Raw genomic sequence first — 15,365 nt, forward strand, 5'->3', positions numbered from 1 at the left:
TCCTGTGGAGTTATTTCATAAAACGGAAGTAAAGTTATTGCTTTAATATGATATCTTTGTGTTTTGACTCAAAAGACAGAAGTACATTTAGCAGTGAAACTGTGGGACACTTTTGTGGAAGTTATGAGCTTGTCAAGGTCTACAACTATAATTCTTTGAGAATTTCATGCAGTTTATTTTGATCATATTCACCCCAACTCCTCCTCCTCCTGAAGCTTCCTAGATTCACCTCCTCCTTCCCACCCTCCCCCAGCTTCGCGTCCTCTTTCTTAATAACCATTGACTCCAGTTTGCGCTGCCCTTATGTCTCTGGGCGTGAGACCTTCCATTGGGATGTGATTAACCTACCAGGGCCCACACCCTTAAAGGAATCTGACTCTCTGACCCTTAGAGCCATGACCTGTCCATAGCTCTTCAGTTAGTGGAGTGGCTCGTGCACCTCCAGGACTCCACGAACTTACTCTTGCACAGATCTTGTGCAGGTATCACAGCGGCTGTGAGTTCAGAGTTCAGCCCTCCTGTCAGGTCCAGAAGACAAGGTTTTATTCCAGTCTCCCCGCCCAGCTCTGGCTCTCACAATATTCCCATTCCCTTTTCTGTGATAGCCTCCTAGTTTTGGGAGAAGTGCTGCAGATCCTAACCATGGCCAAGGGTTTCAGAATGCCCTTTCTCTGCACCTTGAGCAACAACTATCACTTTTTAATGTGGAACTAGATTGCAGACAGAAAGAGAAAAACAAGTTGGTGGGTGGTTAGGAGAACCATGCAAACCCTTTACTTGAATTCTAGAACTACATGGAAACACTGAATTGCAGAGATGCCCTGAGCTTACACATGATCTACATAAACAGAAAACACCCTAGCATTAGAACAGTAACAGATACTACAGCATTAAATATGATGATTAAAGGCAAAAGAGCAACAGGGTGTTTTAAAATAGATGGGTGACCAGAGCCAAGAGAAGTGTGTTCCAGGAAACTTCAGTTTCATTTTCTTTGCAGGTCAGAAGCTGGGCATGGTGGTCCATCATGGTAATCCCAACACCAGGCAGGATGAGTCAGGGGGATGATAAATTTGAGGCCACAATGGGCTACACAGCAAGATTCTGTCTCAAGGGAAAGAAAGTCAGGAAAACAGACTTTGTGAAGAGAAAAGATTTAAGATAAAAAAAAAAAGGCAACAAATTGAGCTGAAAACTCGTTTATTGAGATCATCTGAAATAAAGCTAATGAAGGGCTACAGAGAAACCCTGTCTCAAAACAAAAAACAAAAACAAACAAACAAAAAGGACTGGTGAGATGGCTCAGAGGCTAAGAGCACTGGCTGCTCTTCCAGAGGTCCTGAGTTCAATTCCCAGCAACCACATGGTGGCTCACAACCATCTGTAATGAGATCTGGCTCCCTCTTCTGGCCTGCAGGCATACATGCAGACAGAACACTGTTTTTGTTTGTTTGTTTGTTTGTTTTGTTTTGAGACAGGGTTTCTCTGTGTAGCTTTGCGCCTTTCCTGGGACTCACTTGGTAGCCCAGGCTGGCCTCGAACTCACAGAGATCCGCCTGCCTCTGCCTCCCGAGTGCTGGGATTAAAGGTGTGTGCCACCATCGCCCGGCGACAGAACACTGTTTACATAGTAAATAAATGTTAAAAAAAAAGAAAGCTAATGAAGTAAGAAGATATTAAGTCCATTCACATCAGTCTTAGAGGTGCTGAAGTGTAGAAATGAAACTATAGGAAGTGAGATGAGTGCCGTTGGAAGATGTTGGGAGTCTGGCAGAATATAGGACCAGACCTCAGAGAACAGAAGAGTGGAGACGGAAGTCAGCCCCGGGAGAGCGAGCGTGGGATGGCCTTCACTGGGGAAAACTGTGTGAAGATCACTGAAGCAGGGGATTGGGTGAGAAGGTAACTGAGCCCAGGTGAGGGGGTTATAGACTGAGTGATGATGTCATCGTTTGTGTGGCCTGGGCAAGTTCACACTTGAGCTCTTCCTGCCTCAGCGTTCCGGGTGCTGGGATTATGGATGTGAACCACTCAGTCCGGCTTTCTTTTAGTATTTAAAACTTGCCTTTTACTTTCTTTTTTTGTTTTTGTTTTCCGAGACAGGGTTTCTCTGTGTAGCTTTGCGCCTTTCCTGGAACTCACTTGGTAGCCCAGGCTGGCCTTGAACTCACAGAGATCCACCTGCCTCTGCCTCCCGAGTGCTTGCTTAGCAGCCACCATGTGGGTGCTGGGAATCACATAACAAATGCTCTTAACCACTGAGCTGTCTCTTGAGCCCCACTTACGTTGTTTTTCTTGTGTGTTTCGCCATAGCAATGAGCTGTCTAACACGGAAAATTGATAACGATACCTGGGGTCACTGCTGTGGGTTTACCAGGTGATAGGCTATAGTAACCTTTGGAATGGCCGTTGGGAGGAATTTGGAAGAGTTCAGTGATGTGGGTCACAGCAGTCCTAGAATACTGCAAGAACCACAGTGATTGGGGGTGTGAGGGTTTGAATGAGAACGGACCCCGTGTGTTCATAGATTTGAATGCTTAGTCACCAAGGGGTAGAACTGCTTGACTGAGGAAGGTTTGAAAGATTGGGAGGTGTGGTCTTGTTGGAGGAATGTGTCACTGGGGGGGGGGGCTTTGAGGTTCTTGAGCCCACATCAGGCCCAGTCTCTCTCTGTCTCTCTTTGTCTCTCTCTGCTTCTGTCTCTGTCTCTCTCTATCTCTCTGTCTCTGTCTCTCTCTGTCTCTCTGTCTCTGTCTGTCTGTCTGTCTGTCTCTCTCTGCCTGCTGCCTGTGGATCAGGATGCAAAGCTTTCTGCAACTCCAGCATCATGCCTGTCTGCTACCTGCCATGATGATCATGGGACTCACCCTCTAAACTGTAAGCGAGCTCCCAATTAAATGCTTTATTTTATGAGAGTTGCCTTCCATAAGGCCAACCCCATTGGTGGAGGTGTGAGTGAGCCAGCCCGGAAGTTGTGAGCATGGGAGAGCTTCCCCTTCACTCATCTGTCATGTGGTGGCATGGGCGGGGAGAGATGCCCTTCTCCCCTCCACGTCAACACCTGAGGCAGTGGGAGACCTGGTCCTGAGGTCATAAGAGCAGGAGAGCTGCCCCTGTCCCTCACCAGCCGTAGCACTCGGGAGTGTGTCCCCTACACCTCACCTGGACAACACAGCAGAGCTGGCCTTGAAGGTGGAGGTGTGGGAGAACTGACCCTGATAATGTGACAGGGAAGGCCCCTCCCCTTGCTCACCGCTGCCAGGGGTGAACTGGCCAGGGCAGTGCTGGAGAGCTCCCCCTGGTGGTGAGGACAGGGGAGAGCTGGCAGGCAGACCAACTCTGCAACTGCCCAGGCCCAGAACCAGGGTTATTTGTCCACCCCAACATCCACCCCATCTATGATCTGCTGGAGCACATGAAGGGGCCCGTCCTGCAGACCCAAAGCTGCAGGATCTCCTGCAGGGCAACAGCAGGATGTCCAAGAGGAGTCCCAGTGAGGGCCCAGCACTGATAGTGTAGCAGAAGCCAGAGGTCTTGAACCAGACCAACAAGTCTTTGTAATGAACACTTGCAAGTAAAGATCTATGAATGAAAGGGTGTACTGTGTGACTCACTGTGTCACACTGCAGCTTCCATGATGAGATTGGTTTTTCTTTTTCTTCTTTTTCTTCTCTTAAATTGTATTTTTTTTGGGGGGGGGGAGGTTTTGCAAGAGCAGAGGATAGATACGAAGTGATGGGGAAATGAATAGATGGAGAAGCATGATGGGAAAGACACAAAGAACAAATAAAAAGGAAAGCTAAAAAAACAAAAAGAGTTGCTGGTCCCAGGGTCTCTCCATAGCAGTAGAACAGTAGAACAGTGAATAAGACAGGTTGAGAGCGCAGAGGTTGAGATTGCTGATCGGAGTCTCATAGTGAAGACTGTGTTGGCGAGCGGTCCAGGTAGGAACTGGGACTCCGCTGAGAATGGGGTGTCACACTGTAGCAAAACACCTGTCTACATTTTGTGGAAGGTTGATTACTTGGTGGAAGTGGAGGTACTTTCATTTTTTTTTTAAAGAGTGATTTATTATCCAGCATAGTGGTACATGTCTTTAATCCCAGCACTCTAGAGGTAGAGGCAGGCAGATCTCTGAGTTCAAGGCCAGCCTCATCTACCAAGGGAGTTCCAGGACAGCCAAGGCTACACAGAGAGCCCTGTCTTGAAAAACAAACAAACAAACAGTGATTTATTTTATTGTTTTAATTATGAATATAAGTATGGGTTTGTATGAGTGTGTGTGTCCTTAGAGGCCAGAGGCATTGGCTCTCCTGGAGCTGGAGTAATAGGTATTTGTGGTCTGTTGACATGAGTTCTGGAGCCAAACTCAGTTCTTTGTAAGAGCAGTGTGTGCTGTTAAACACTGAGCCATCTCTACAGCATCTAGTAGAGGTCATTTCAAACCAGTCCAGCATTCAGGCTGTGGCGTTGTTATTGCTGGCTGCTTTAAGTGTAGTTTATAGTAAGAGTTGGGACCAAACAGCAGAACAGCCGGGTCTGAACGTTTTTCAGTTTCCCTAGAAAAAAGGGTCTATAAAATTGGGGTCCAAGGAAAATACGGCTGCTGAAGAAGTTAAAGCCATTAAAAACAAACCAGGTATTTTGTATCAGGAAATAGAAAAGGTCCCTCAGGAACTGGCCGGAACCCAGCTGTCACAGGCTCGGGTGTATGAAAGGTTGGAGAAATGAGAAAGACTTTCCTTGGAGAGCTTTAAAACTGGGTGTGGAGGTGCATGCCTGTAACCCCAACATTCAGGAGGCTGATGCAGGAGGATCCTAAACTTGAGGCTAGCCTGGGCTACATAGTAAGTTCAAGACAAGCCTGGGCTTTTATTGTCCTTAGGTTTCTTTGAGTCTGTCATAAGCCCACAGGTCACGATGTGACTCAAAGAAGCCCGTAACTTTTTGGCATTATCACAATGTTTGATTCTAATTCCATCCATTACTGGCAAATTGTCTGCTAAACCCTGAATGTTAGTTTCTTTATAAACTGAAAAATGGGCATAAATGATTTACTTTGGGGGGTTCTGGTGGTTATGTGGAATACTTAGCAAATATGTGGCTTCACGTACAAATTGTAGTAAGTTTCCCCGGCTTCTGCAGCCTCGTCCTGGGCTCTCCTTTCAGGGCATGAACAGTGAGAGTCAGTGGCTGTCTGAAGAACTGATGTCATGCTACAGTTTCTCTCTCTCTGCTCCTGTCCCTTCTCTGTCTCTCGTTAGAGTCTCACTCTGAATCCCAGCCTGGTGTTAGACTTTCCTTCCTCCTGCCTTCGCCTCCCCAGTGCTGAGATTACAAGGACCAGCCACCTGCCTGGCTGTATAACTGCAATTTACAATCAAAAGGAAACCTTAATCTGCTATATTATTTACAGATTTAGCAAAATATTGTTTGGATTTCAGTTTTATTATTGAAGGAAACCAAATACTATGCTGTGGACGTTGGGAAAAAGTATTCCAGTTTACTGTATTTACCTGACATTTTACAGAGATTTACAGCCATATTGATTGGTCTGGAAATTTTTCCCGCTTGTGCAGATGGAATGCAGTGCACTAACTGTGTAAGGTCTTACTTACGTTGGTTGATTACAGAAACTAATAAAACGTTTTCTAAATAATGAAAGAGAAAGGCTAAATTGCTGTTGCTGCTTAAATGGTCTAAAGGTGCCCTTTAAAAAACTCTGTGATAAAATAATAATATCTTAGAAGGATAAATCATATTGACCCCAGAGAGCCATGTAAATATTTTATGTCAGGAAATATTTTATTCTTATTTTATAGGAAAATTCCTTTGAATTACCTTTCTTAAATGCTTTTTTTACTCTAAACCAGTTTGTACATGTATAAATAGGCATTATTCATCCTCTTGGTTTTGGAGCTTGAATTTTAAGAAAAAGATCCTTGCTATCTACATGCATCTCTTCAGCACTGATGTGCTTATCATCACTTAAAGACCCTCTTTGCATGCATTTCGTCTCTAAGTATTATTAAGTTCTCTACTCTGCAGAGTTTAGAGTCCTCATACCGTTCTCTACAAAATGAATGCCCCATAATCCCAGTCCTCTGTCTTATACAACCAAGTGTTCATTAAAAAAATCACAGGCAAGAACTGGTGAATTTTAAACTGGTATTTAGTAAATAATGGCAACTGTTGATATAAATATAATATGAAATCTTTACATCTAAGGGAGTTAAAACTGAATGTGAAAAACCTTGTAGCTAAATAACATTTCAGGATACAATCTATTGTATTGTAATTAGCATAATATTTGAATTTCAGAGAAACTTCAGTTTAATGATACAGCCCCCTTTCCATTACGTGTTCCATAAAAGGCTAAAGATTTTCAAGCCAACAGATTTCTGCTTAGGATTCTGTTTGGGAAATGCCCCTCAGAGCATAACATTTTGAATCGCATGTCTTTGTAAAGGCTGAGTTTTAAAATTTTAATGCTTTGAAACATTAAATCTGTAAGACTTAGCTGCTGGCATTCTCCTTTGGCTTTGCTGATGAGTGGAAATCTTTGACTTAACAGCGAGTGGGCCTCCCCCGCTTTCACTGACCTTTCGTTCCAAAGGTGCATTCTTGTCAGCCTCCTTCAGCACTGAAAAAGAGAAGACTGCGCAGGCAGACGCAGGCAGATCTCTGTTTGAGGCCGAGTTGGTCGGCCTGGTGAGTTCCAGAACAGCCAGCTAGGACTGCATAGTTAGACCCCATCTCAAAAAACCAACCAAACAACAACAACAAAACAAAAACAAAAACAAAACCTTAAGAATAGCACCTTAGCTTTGTTCTAGACTGTTGTGCTCATATATTCACTACTATTGACATGTTTCCATAAAGGGATTTCTAATATATAATAGAAACAATGCGTTTTAAAAACTGTCGATAGACGGGAGTCATGTACGTACAGCACTCACATCCCCAAAAGCTTCAAAATTGAACTCATTGTTTAAGCCATCTCCACAGCCATGTGGCCAGGAGTCCTGCTTCTTCCCAAAGCTTCCTGTGTCCTTTGTCACCCGCGTGGTCCTGCTCTTTGCTCAGGCTCCGCTTACTCGCTCCTGGGCTGTAGACCGGCTTGTCTTGCGTACGTTGTTTGGGGTCTGGCTTCTTTTGAGATTCGCCTGTTGCACACTTAGTCCATCTTTTTAATTGCAGAATAGTATTTCACTGTGCAGATGTGCACATCTGGATTGCCTCCATGTTGGGGACGTTACAAATACAGGATTTTTTCTTGTTTCTTTGCTTCTCACTTTTATGACTAAAGCTGCTAGAACATGGACTGAATTTTAAACATTCTTATTTTCTCTTTTTCTTACTTCCTGTAAATTGTATCTGTTATCTGTGTGAGTGGGGGTCTGGGGGTTGAGCCTGGGCCTCATGCATGCTGGGAAAACACTTTACCACCCACCGCACAGCCCCCAGGCCCCACTATGGTTTAAAGCACCTTCTCCAGCAGCTTTTCCAGTTGGTGAGAACTGTGGAAATACTCAGTTTTAAGCCCATTTCCCACATTTTACAACTGTACTCAGTGGAGTATGGATTATAGTAAAGATCTCACGCTGAACTTGGGCCTCCTGAGAGCCTGGCCAGCGCTGTCCCACCGTGGTTTGTGACGCAAGAGAACCAAAGCCGCCCCTCAGTTACCACAGGCGCGTGCACTCTCCCTCCGCTGCGTGAGGCCACCACGAGTGCTCCTAAGGAGAAGAAATGTTTTCTAATCAGCATAAAACATAGCAGCTGAAATCTGTCAGTCATAGCATTCTCTCTAAACAAGGAAATACAGGAAAGATCCTATAATGCTGTATTTTGAAAAACACAAGATACAGTGTGATTTAATTTGTGCTTTTTACTACTGAGGAAACTTCTTTACTGTTTCCGTTTTTATAGTTTAAAAAATCCAATAGCTTTATAAAATGTCTATAAAAGACAGTTGTTTGATGCAATAAGATTTCAAACTCTTGAGAATCTTTTTTCTATGAAGTTTCCCTTAAAAAGATTTTTAAGGTTTTAAAATTATTTTTATTTATGTGTACGTGTGTCTGCGTGTGTATGTGTACATATGTGTCTCTGCGTGTGTGTACATATGTGTCTGCATGTGTGTATGTGTACATATGTGTCTGCATGTGTGTATGTGTACATATGTGTCTGCATGTGTGTATGTGTACATATGTGTCTCTGCATGTGTGTACATATGTGTCTGCATGTGTGTATGTGTACGTATGTGTCTGCATGTGTGTATGTGTACGTAAGTGTCTGCATGTGTGTGTACGTAAGTGTCTGCATGTGTGTGTACATATGTGTCTCTCTGCATGTGTGTATGTGTACATATGTCTCTGCATGTGTGTATGTGTACATATGTGTCTCTGCATGCGTGTATGTGTACATATGTGTCTCTGCATGTGTGTATGTGTACATATGTGTCTCTGTATATGTGTATGTGTACATATGTGTCTCTGCATGTGTGTATGAGCACATGCATGAAGGTGCCTGTAGGTGCCAGAAAAGGCACCAGACCCTCTGGACCTGTAGTTACAGACAGTTTTGAGCTGCCTGGCCTTGCTGCTGGGAATGGAACCTGGGTCCTCTGGAAAAGCAGCAAGTGTTCTAACCACTGAGCCATCTCTACCGCTCTCTTTTCTTTTTTAAAGACATATTTTATTGTTTATGATATGGGTGTGGGTATGTACGTGTGTGTGTGTGTGTGCGCGCGCGCGCCAGAATGTGTTGTGGGATGTCCTGGAGCCAGAGTTACAAGTGGCTGTGGGCCTCTGTTTGGTTTTCAAGACGAGGCAAGTCTATATAGCTCAGGCTATCCCCCACTGCAATCTTCTGAGCCTCGTCTCCTGAGTACTGCGGTCACGTGTGTGTGTGTCTCCTGAGTACTGTGGTCACGTGTGTGTCTCCTGAGTACTGCGGTCACGTGTGTGTGTGTGTGTGTGTGTGTGTGTGTGTGTGTTTGTGTGTCTCCTGAGTACTGCGGTCACGTGTGTGTGTGTGTGTGTGTCTCCTGAGTACTGCGGTCACGTGTGTGTGTGTGTGTGTGTGTGTGTGTTTGTGTGTCTCCTGAGTACTGCGGTCACGTGTGTGTGTGTGTGTGTTTGTGTGTCTCCTGAGTACTGCGGTCACGTGTGTGTGTGTGTGTGTGTGTGTGTGTGTTTGTGTGTCTCCTGAGTACTGCGGTCACGTGTGTGTGTGTCTCCTGAGTACTGCGGTCACGTGTGTGTGTGTGTGTGTGTGTGTGTGTGTGTATGTGTGTGTGTGTCTCCTGAGTACTGCGGTCACGTGTGTGTGTGTGTGTGTGTGTGTGTGTGTGTGTGTGTGTTTGTGTGTCTCCTGAGTACTGCGGTCACGTGTGTGTGCCGCTCTGTTTGACAGAAACCTTCCTTTATAAGAAAAGTATAAAATCCTTAAAGTCTATTCCCCCTTCTTTTTGTTTGCTTTTGAAAATGAGTGTATTTATGAATCTGTCTTGTGCACGCATACATTCACTGTGACACACACATATGATGAAAAACATCTAAGTAAGAAAACACTGCCTCTGCCATAATCACCTTATGTCTTAGCTTATTAAGAAGAGTATTTGGACTTTTAGACAATTCATTGCTGGCCTTTCCTTACCTTTTAATCAAATGTGGGACCTTAGTACAAATTCAGGCGCAGTTTTGTCTATTGGTGTGTTTTCTAAAGGGTTAATTTTACATGACTTTTAGTTAATTACTGAGAACTTACAGGACAAGAAAAGATGATGCCTTTCCTGGTGCAGTCTTCTATGTTCAATGGCTAATTAGACATGTCTCCTCCTCCTCTCCCTCCTCCTCCTTCTCCTCCTGTTTGTTTTTGAGGCTGGCTTTCTATGTGTAGCCCCGACTGTTCTGGAGCTCTCTCTGTGGACCAGCCTGGCCTCGAGCCTCCCGAGTGCTGGGAGCGCCACCTTGCTGGGCTCTGTGTCTTCTTCTCCCATTGGATGATTGACGCAGGACTCTGGAAGGCATGTCTTTACATTCCCCATGGCCTCTTCCTCCTACTCAAGGCCGATCAGCTGGGAAGCTTCTGATTCCTTTCCGTGACTGATAATATTTCTTCTATTAAAAATGTCATGAGTCTCGGGCTGTCTGAACAGGAATAATCTTGGTCAATTTTTTCCTTGTGCTCTTAGTCACTAGAAAGCTTCATCTGCCAGACTAAAAGATAAAGTATCATTGTGATTGAGCCAAGTATAAAACTCATGCGTTTGTTTGTTTCAGATCTCTATAAAAATGGACTCCAGAGGGCCAACTTTGTACCGTTCATAGCTGTCCTGAAGGTAAGGGGAGACCATTTGTTCATCCAATGACTGAGACACGCACGTGATCGCTGAGTGATTCTGTAGAAACACCGTGGTCCTGCATCAAGCAGAATTCATCTTCATATTTAGACAGTGATAGTCAGAGATAAGAGCGGAAAGATATCTTTAAAAACATATTCCCCCAGGTGTACATGGGAAAAATTACAAATATAGTGCAAATTATTTCCTAGCTGAAACATTTGATAGTTTACATCTTATAAATCTTAATTTAAGGTTTGCTCATAAATATAGCAGAATGTTTAAACTTATACATTTATTTCTGAAAAAAAAAATGTTTGGTGTTCTTTGTTTCCTTCAGACTAATGGCCATTATTAACATGTTTTCCTAGCTATTAAAGTTGCTATTCTAGAACACCATTATTACAAAAATATTCTAATATATTTAAATGTGATTGCCATCAAGTTATCATGAAATTATGTCAAGTTGAGGCACATAAATAGTTTAAATATTGTGTGTATCATTGCTGCATAGAGTTTAAAATAGTCTTCATTACAATATCATTAAGAATAAAATAGCCTTCTTTTTTACTGTTAATTTTAAGTAATTTCTACATGATTACTCACTAACTCTATAGTCTACCAATATTTCTTGAAAACCTACTATGTGCAGAGTGCCAGACTAGTTATAATAGGTGATAGAATTATGAAATATGGGATTTTTATATTCAAGTTTTTATACTCTGGTTGAGAATGTAAAATGTACACAAATACTCAAAGCAGAAAGCAACGTATATAGTTCCCAAATGAAGCACAATTATGTGCCAAATGTAATTTATCTAATTTTAGGTATTTAAATGTTTTCAGTCCATATCAACATATCTGAAAAAGAATAAAGTTTTATTTAACAAAAACTAAACTTCAAAATTTTTTCCTAAGAAGGAGCGGAAATAGCTTCAGATCCTCTAAACACACAGTCAGACCATCTCTCTGATGTGCACTGTAGCTGGATTATTGTTGGTGTCTCCACTAACTGGCTCAGAAGAATCCAAACATCTGTTTCCCGGACCAATTTGTGGTTCCCAAGGATTTTAATTTCTCTGAGATATTTATAGATGTGGGAAAGTGCTTTCAGAAGGACCCAAACTGTCAGTAATGTCTCCCTTTGATATTCATACTTCATACACGGGGAGAGGTAGATTTTTCTCTGTGTTCCAAAGTAAATATGCTCTTCAAAGAGACTAAAATACAAACAAGAAATGAAAAGAAAAAACAGGTGCCCAAAATAGTTTCTTCATATAGCAAACTATAGAAAGAGAAGGCTCACATAACTTTGTCTGTATATTTTTGGGGGGACTCTAAACCTTTCCTCCCTTTTGGCCAGTAGTTTATCATAATTCAGTATACGATGGCATCCATAGACGACTAAACTGAATTGAATTTCACTTTCATTCCTTTTTCTGCTCTTAATTTTTCTGAAGAGAGAAGGACACCAGAGATGAATAATCCATAATTTCAAATTGAGCATGAGCTGACATGCTCAAGAATCAAAGTAAAGACTGCACTAGAAAATATCTAAAATGTCCAGTTCAATGACAAGAAACTCAGTTCTGCTGGAACGTGTCTGTCTTTGTGCTGGTTAGTGCTTGCTCAAGCTGACACTTTATATTAACATCATACAGTGACATAACATGGCGTCACTGGGATGAGGGAAGCTCCATCAGGTCGGCTGGGGGACCGGCCTGAGGGGCATTGTCTTCATTGCTAATTGATATAAGAGGTTCTGGCCTGGGGCTGGAGAGATGGCTCAGTGGTTAAGAGCAGTGGCTGTTCTTCCAGAGGACCAGGGTTCAATTCCCAGCAACCACATGGTGGCTCACAGCCACCTGTAATGAGATCTGGTGCCCTCTTCTGGCCTGCAGGCATACATGCAGACAGAAAAATAAATACTTAAAACAAAAAACAAAAAACCCAAAAAAAACAGATCTCTATGAGTTTGAGGCCAGCCTGGTCTACAAAGCCAGTTCTAGGACAACCAGGACTACATAAAGAAACCCTATCTCAAAAAAAAAAAAAAATAGGCCTGGCCCACTGTGGGCGGCACCATCTCTCGGCAGGTGCGGCCTGAGCTGTATGAAAAAGCCAGCCTGGAAAGCAGTCCAGTAAGCAACCTGGTCTCTGCCTCAGGTCTCCCCTACAGGCCCCTGCCTTCAAGTCCTGCCTTGGCTTCCCTTCATGAAAGCCACACAAACCCTTTCCTTCCCCGAAGATGCTTTGAATACCGTTTTATCAAAGCAGCAGAGAGCAAAGTAGGGCAGTGTGTTTGTGTGAAAATCCATCGTGAGTAAAGACGGCTGCATCTTAACTGAGCGACATCTGGCCTATTTCCAGATGACAGTATTTGCCCAGCTAAGAGAGTACATAGCAGAGATCCACTTTAAAACTCACGGAGGGGCTGCCAGTGTGGCTAACCGGATAAAGGCGCTGCTGACCGGAGAGAACTGGCTTCTGAGAATTGTTCTTTGATCTCCACACATGTGCCAGGGTCTGTGGGTGTGCGCGCATGTGCACGCACATCCGCACTTACACACACACACACACACACACATTATATACACGTGCACTGTCTCTAAATAAATATATAAAATTAAAAATTAAATAACAAAATCTTGGTTCAATAAAGAGTGAATTAGAATTCACTGAGGGAAAAAGAATATTGTAAAATACATTTTTCTTTATGTTCCTTCCTAATAAATGGAATTTATAATTCATCACATAATCTTATGTTTTATTGCTTGATATATTGGAAAATAACAAGAACTTTTTTCCCCCCCGGAGCTGAGGACCGAACCTAGGGCCTCGTGCTTGCTAGGCAAGCACGCTACCACTGAGCTAAATCCCCAACCCCAACAAGAACTTATATAAGCTCTTAATAAAATGATATTTTGATTAGCTAGTAGGAATGATGGGGAATCATATATGATTAAAATTTATAAACTAATCAATAAATATATTAATATATAAAATATATAAATAAAATATGGTGTATTTTATTTATATATTTGGAATAGTATTATATATATTGGAATAGTATTCTGCCATAAAAAGGACCAAAATTCTAATACATGGTATAACATGAATGAATCTTGAAAAAACTATGTGAAATGAAACAAGCCAGGAACAAAAGAATATTTTTGGTGTTTTTTTGTTTTTTCTTTGAGACAAAGTTTCTTTGTGTAATAGTCCTGGCTGTCCTGGAACTCCCTTTGTAAATCAGGCTGACCTCAAACTCACAGAGATCCACCTGTTTCTGCCTCCCAAGTGCTGGGATTAAAGGTGTGCACTACCACCACCCAGCACAAAAGAATATTTTTAAAAGGAAGAGTTTTTTTTTTGTTTGTTTTTTTTTTTTGTTCTTTTTTTTTTTTTTTTTTTGTGAAAAGGAAGAGTTTTATGTAATTTGTTTATATGAGTTATCTAGAGGAGACAAATTTATAGAGAACAAAAATAGACTGGCAGTTACCAGGTGCTGGGTAGAAGGAGGGGTGGATATTTATTTATTTTATGTGTATGATTATCTTGCTCACATGTATGTCTGTGTATCATGAGCATCCTGGAACTGGAGTTATGGATGGTTGGGAGTTGCCATCCGGGTGCTGGGAATCGAACTCAGGTCCTCTGTGAGAACAAGAGCTCTTAACCATTGAGCGATCTCCAGTCCCAGAGGAATGGATACTTAAGGTCTACTGAGTAAAGAGTGTCTGTTTGGGCAATGGAAAGTTCTAGAAATGGGTTCTGGGGGTGGAGAACGTAGTGGATATGCTTGAGGCCAGTGAGTTAAGGTGATACATCTATGTTATGCATGTCTTTTTCTTTTTCTTTTCCTTTTTCTTTTTCCTGTTTAGCAGGGTTTCTCTGTTTATCCCTGGCTGTCTTGGAACTCACTCTGTAGATCAGGCTGGCCTCAAACTCAGAGATCTGAGTGCTAGAATTAAAGGCATATGCACTACCATGCCCGGCTTTATGCTATGAATATTTTTTTATGAAACTGTAATTAAAATAAAATTCAGAGTTTCATGATAGATTATAAAAATGTCCCCAGGTTTCAGTTAAAAACAAAAACAAAAAAACCCACTCCTACCAAACACCAGGAAGACCCCAAATTAGTATGGAAAGATAATCTGTTGACAGTGGTGTCAATCAAAGTGACAGAGAATTAGAATTATCTGGTAAAAATGTTAAAGTTGTCACAAACCAGTGCTTCCACAGGCTGTGTGCGCTCCATACTTTAGCCTTGGCACCCCATGATTCGAGAGAGTTCTATTCGCAAGTGATGCCCATGCCATGCAGGACATAGGTTCAGCTACGGAAGGCAAATGAAAGAATCCTAAGAGAAACAGATTCTCTTAGGAGGGATGCTTCTCATAAGCCTGTCTATAGCTGGTGGAGGAAATGTAGCAATAAGGATCCAAGCAACCTTGTGAGCAAGTCTCGTGGAAATCAGATAGAGCAGTGTCTCTAAGCACAATAGAGCATCTGTGAATAACATCATCAGGAAATGCAAGTCAGAGTTTCCTTTTTGCAAATGAAGACACACACACACACACACACACACACACACACACACACACACACACACACAGAGTAAGGCCATTCACCTGGGTCAAGTCCCTGGAACCCACATTGTAGAAGGAGAGAACCGACTCCTGAAAGCTGCCTCCTGATAACTGCATGTATCATGGCATGCCTGCACACACAGAGCAATCCCCCCCGCCCCCACCTCCTCACGATCAACCAATGTAGACACACATAGAAACAAAACAAAGCAGAAGAACAGAAATCAGGCTGGCCCTGCCCCGGCAGCTCCTCCCTGCAGGTCTACCTGCCCCTGGGGGAGAAAAGCCACCCCTGTTGCTCATTGGGTCTTAGGGTGTTCTTCCGTCTTGACACTTGGGAGTCCTTTTATATTCGCTTTGTAAATAAATTCCAGAGCTTGAAATCATGCACCTCCTCATTCCCTAAAGTGGAAGTCACCTTA

General features: G+C 42.7%; 1 protein-coding gene across 8 annotated transcripts in view; it reads left to right on the plus strand.

Moving 5' to 3' along the window:
• Window positions 1-15,365, plus strand: part of Afg1l (AFG1 like ATPase) — a 189,122-nt gene that overhangs the window by 90,233 nt on the left and 83,524 nt on the right. For all 8 annotated transcript variants that reach the window (XM_076552378.1, XM_076552379.1, XM_076552380.1 and 5 more), the window contains one exon: window positions 10,290-10,348. In XM_076552378.1, coding sequence (XP_076408493.1) covers window positions 10,290-10,348 — 59 coding nt within the window. The remainder of the gene's footprint in view (window positions 1-10,289; window positions 10,349-15,365) is intronic.

The sequence above is a fragment of the Peromyscus maniculatus genome, chromosome 16 (genome assembly GCF_049852395.1).
Source record: "Peromyscus maniculatus bairdii isolate BWxNUB_F1_BW_parent chromosome 16, HU_Pman_BW_mat_3.1, whole genome shotgun sequence".
Lineage (NCBI taxonomy): Eukaryota > Metazoa > Chordata > Mammalia > Rodentia > Cricetidae > Peromyscus > Peromyscus maniculatus.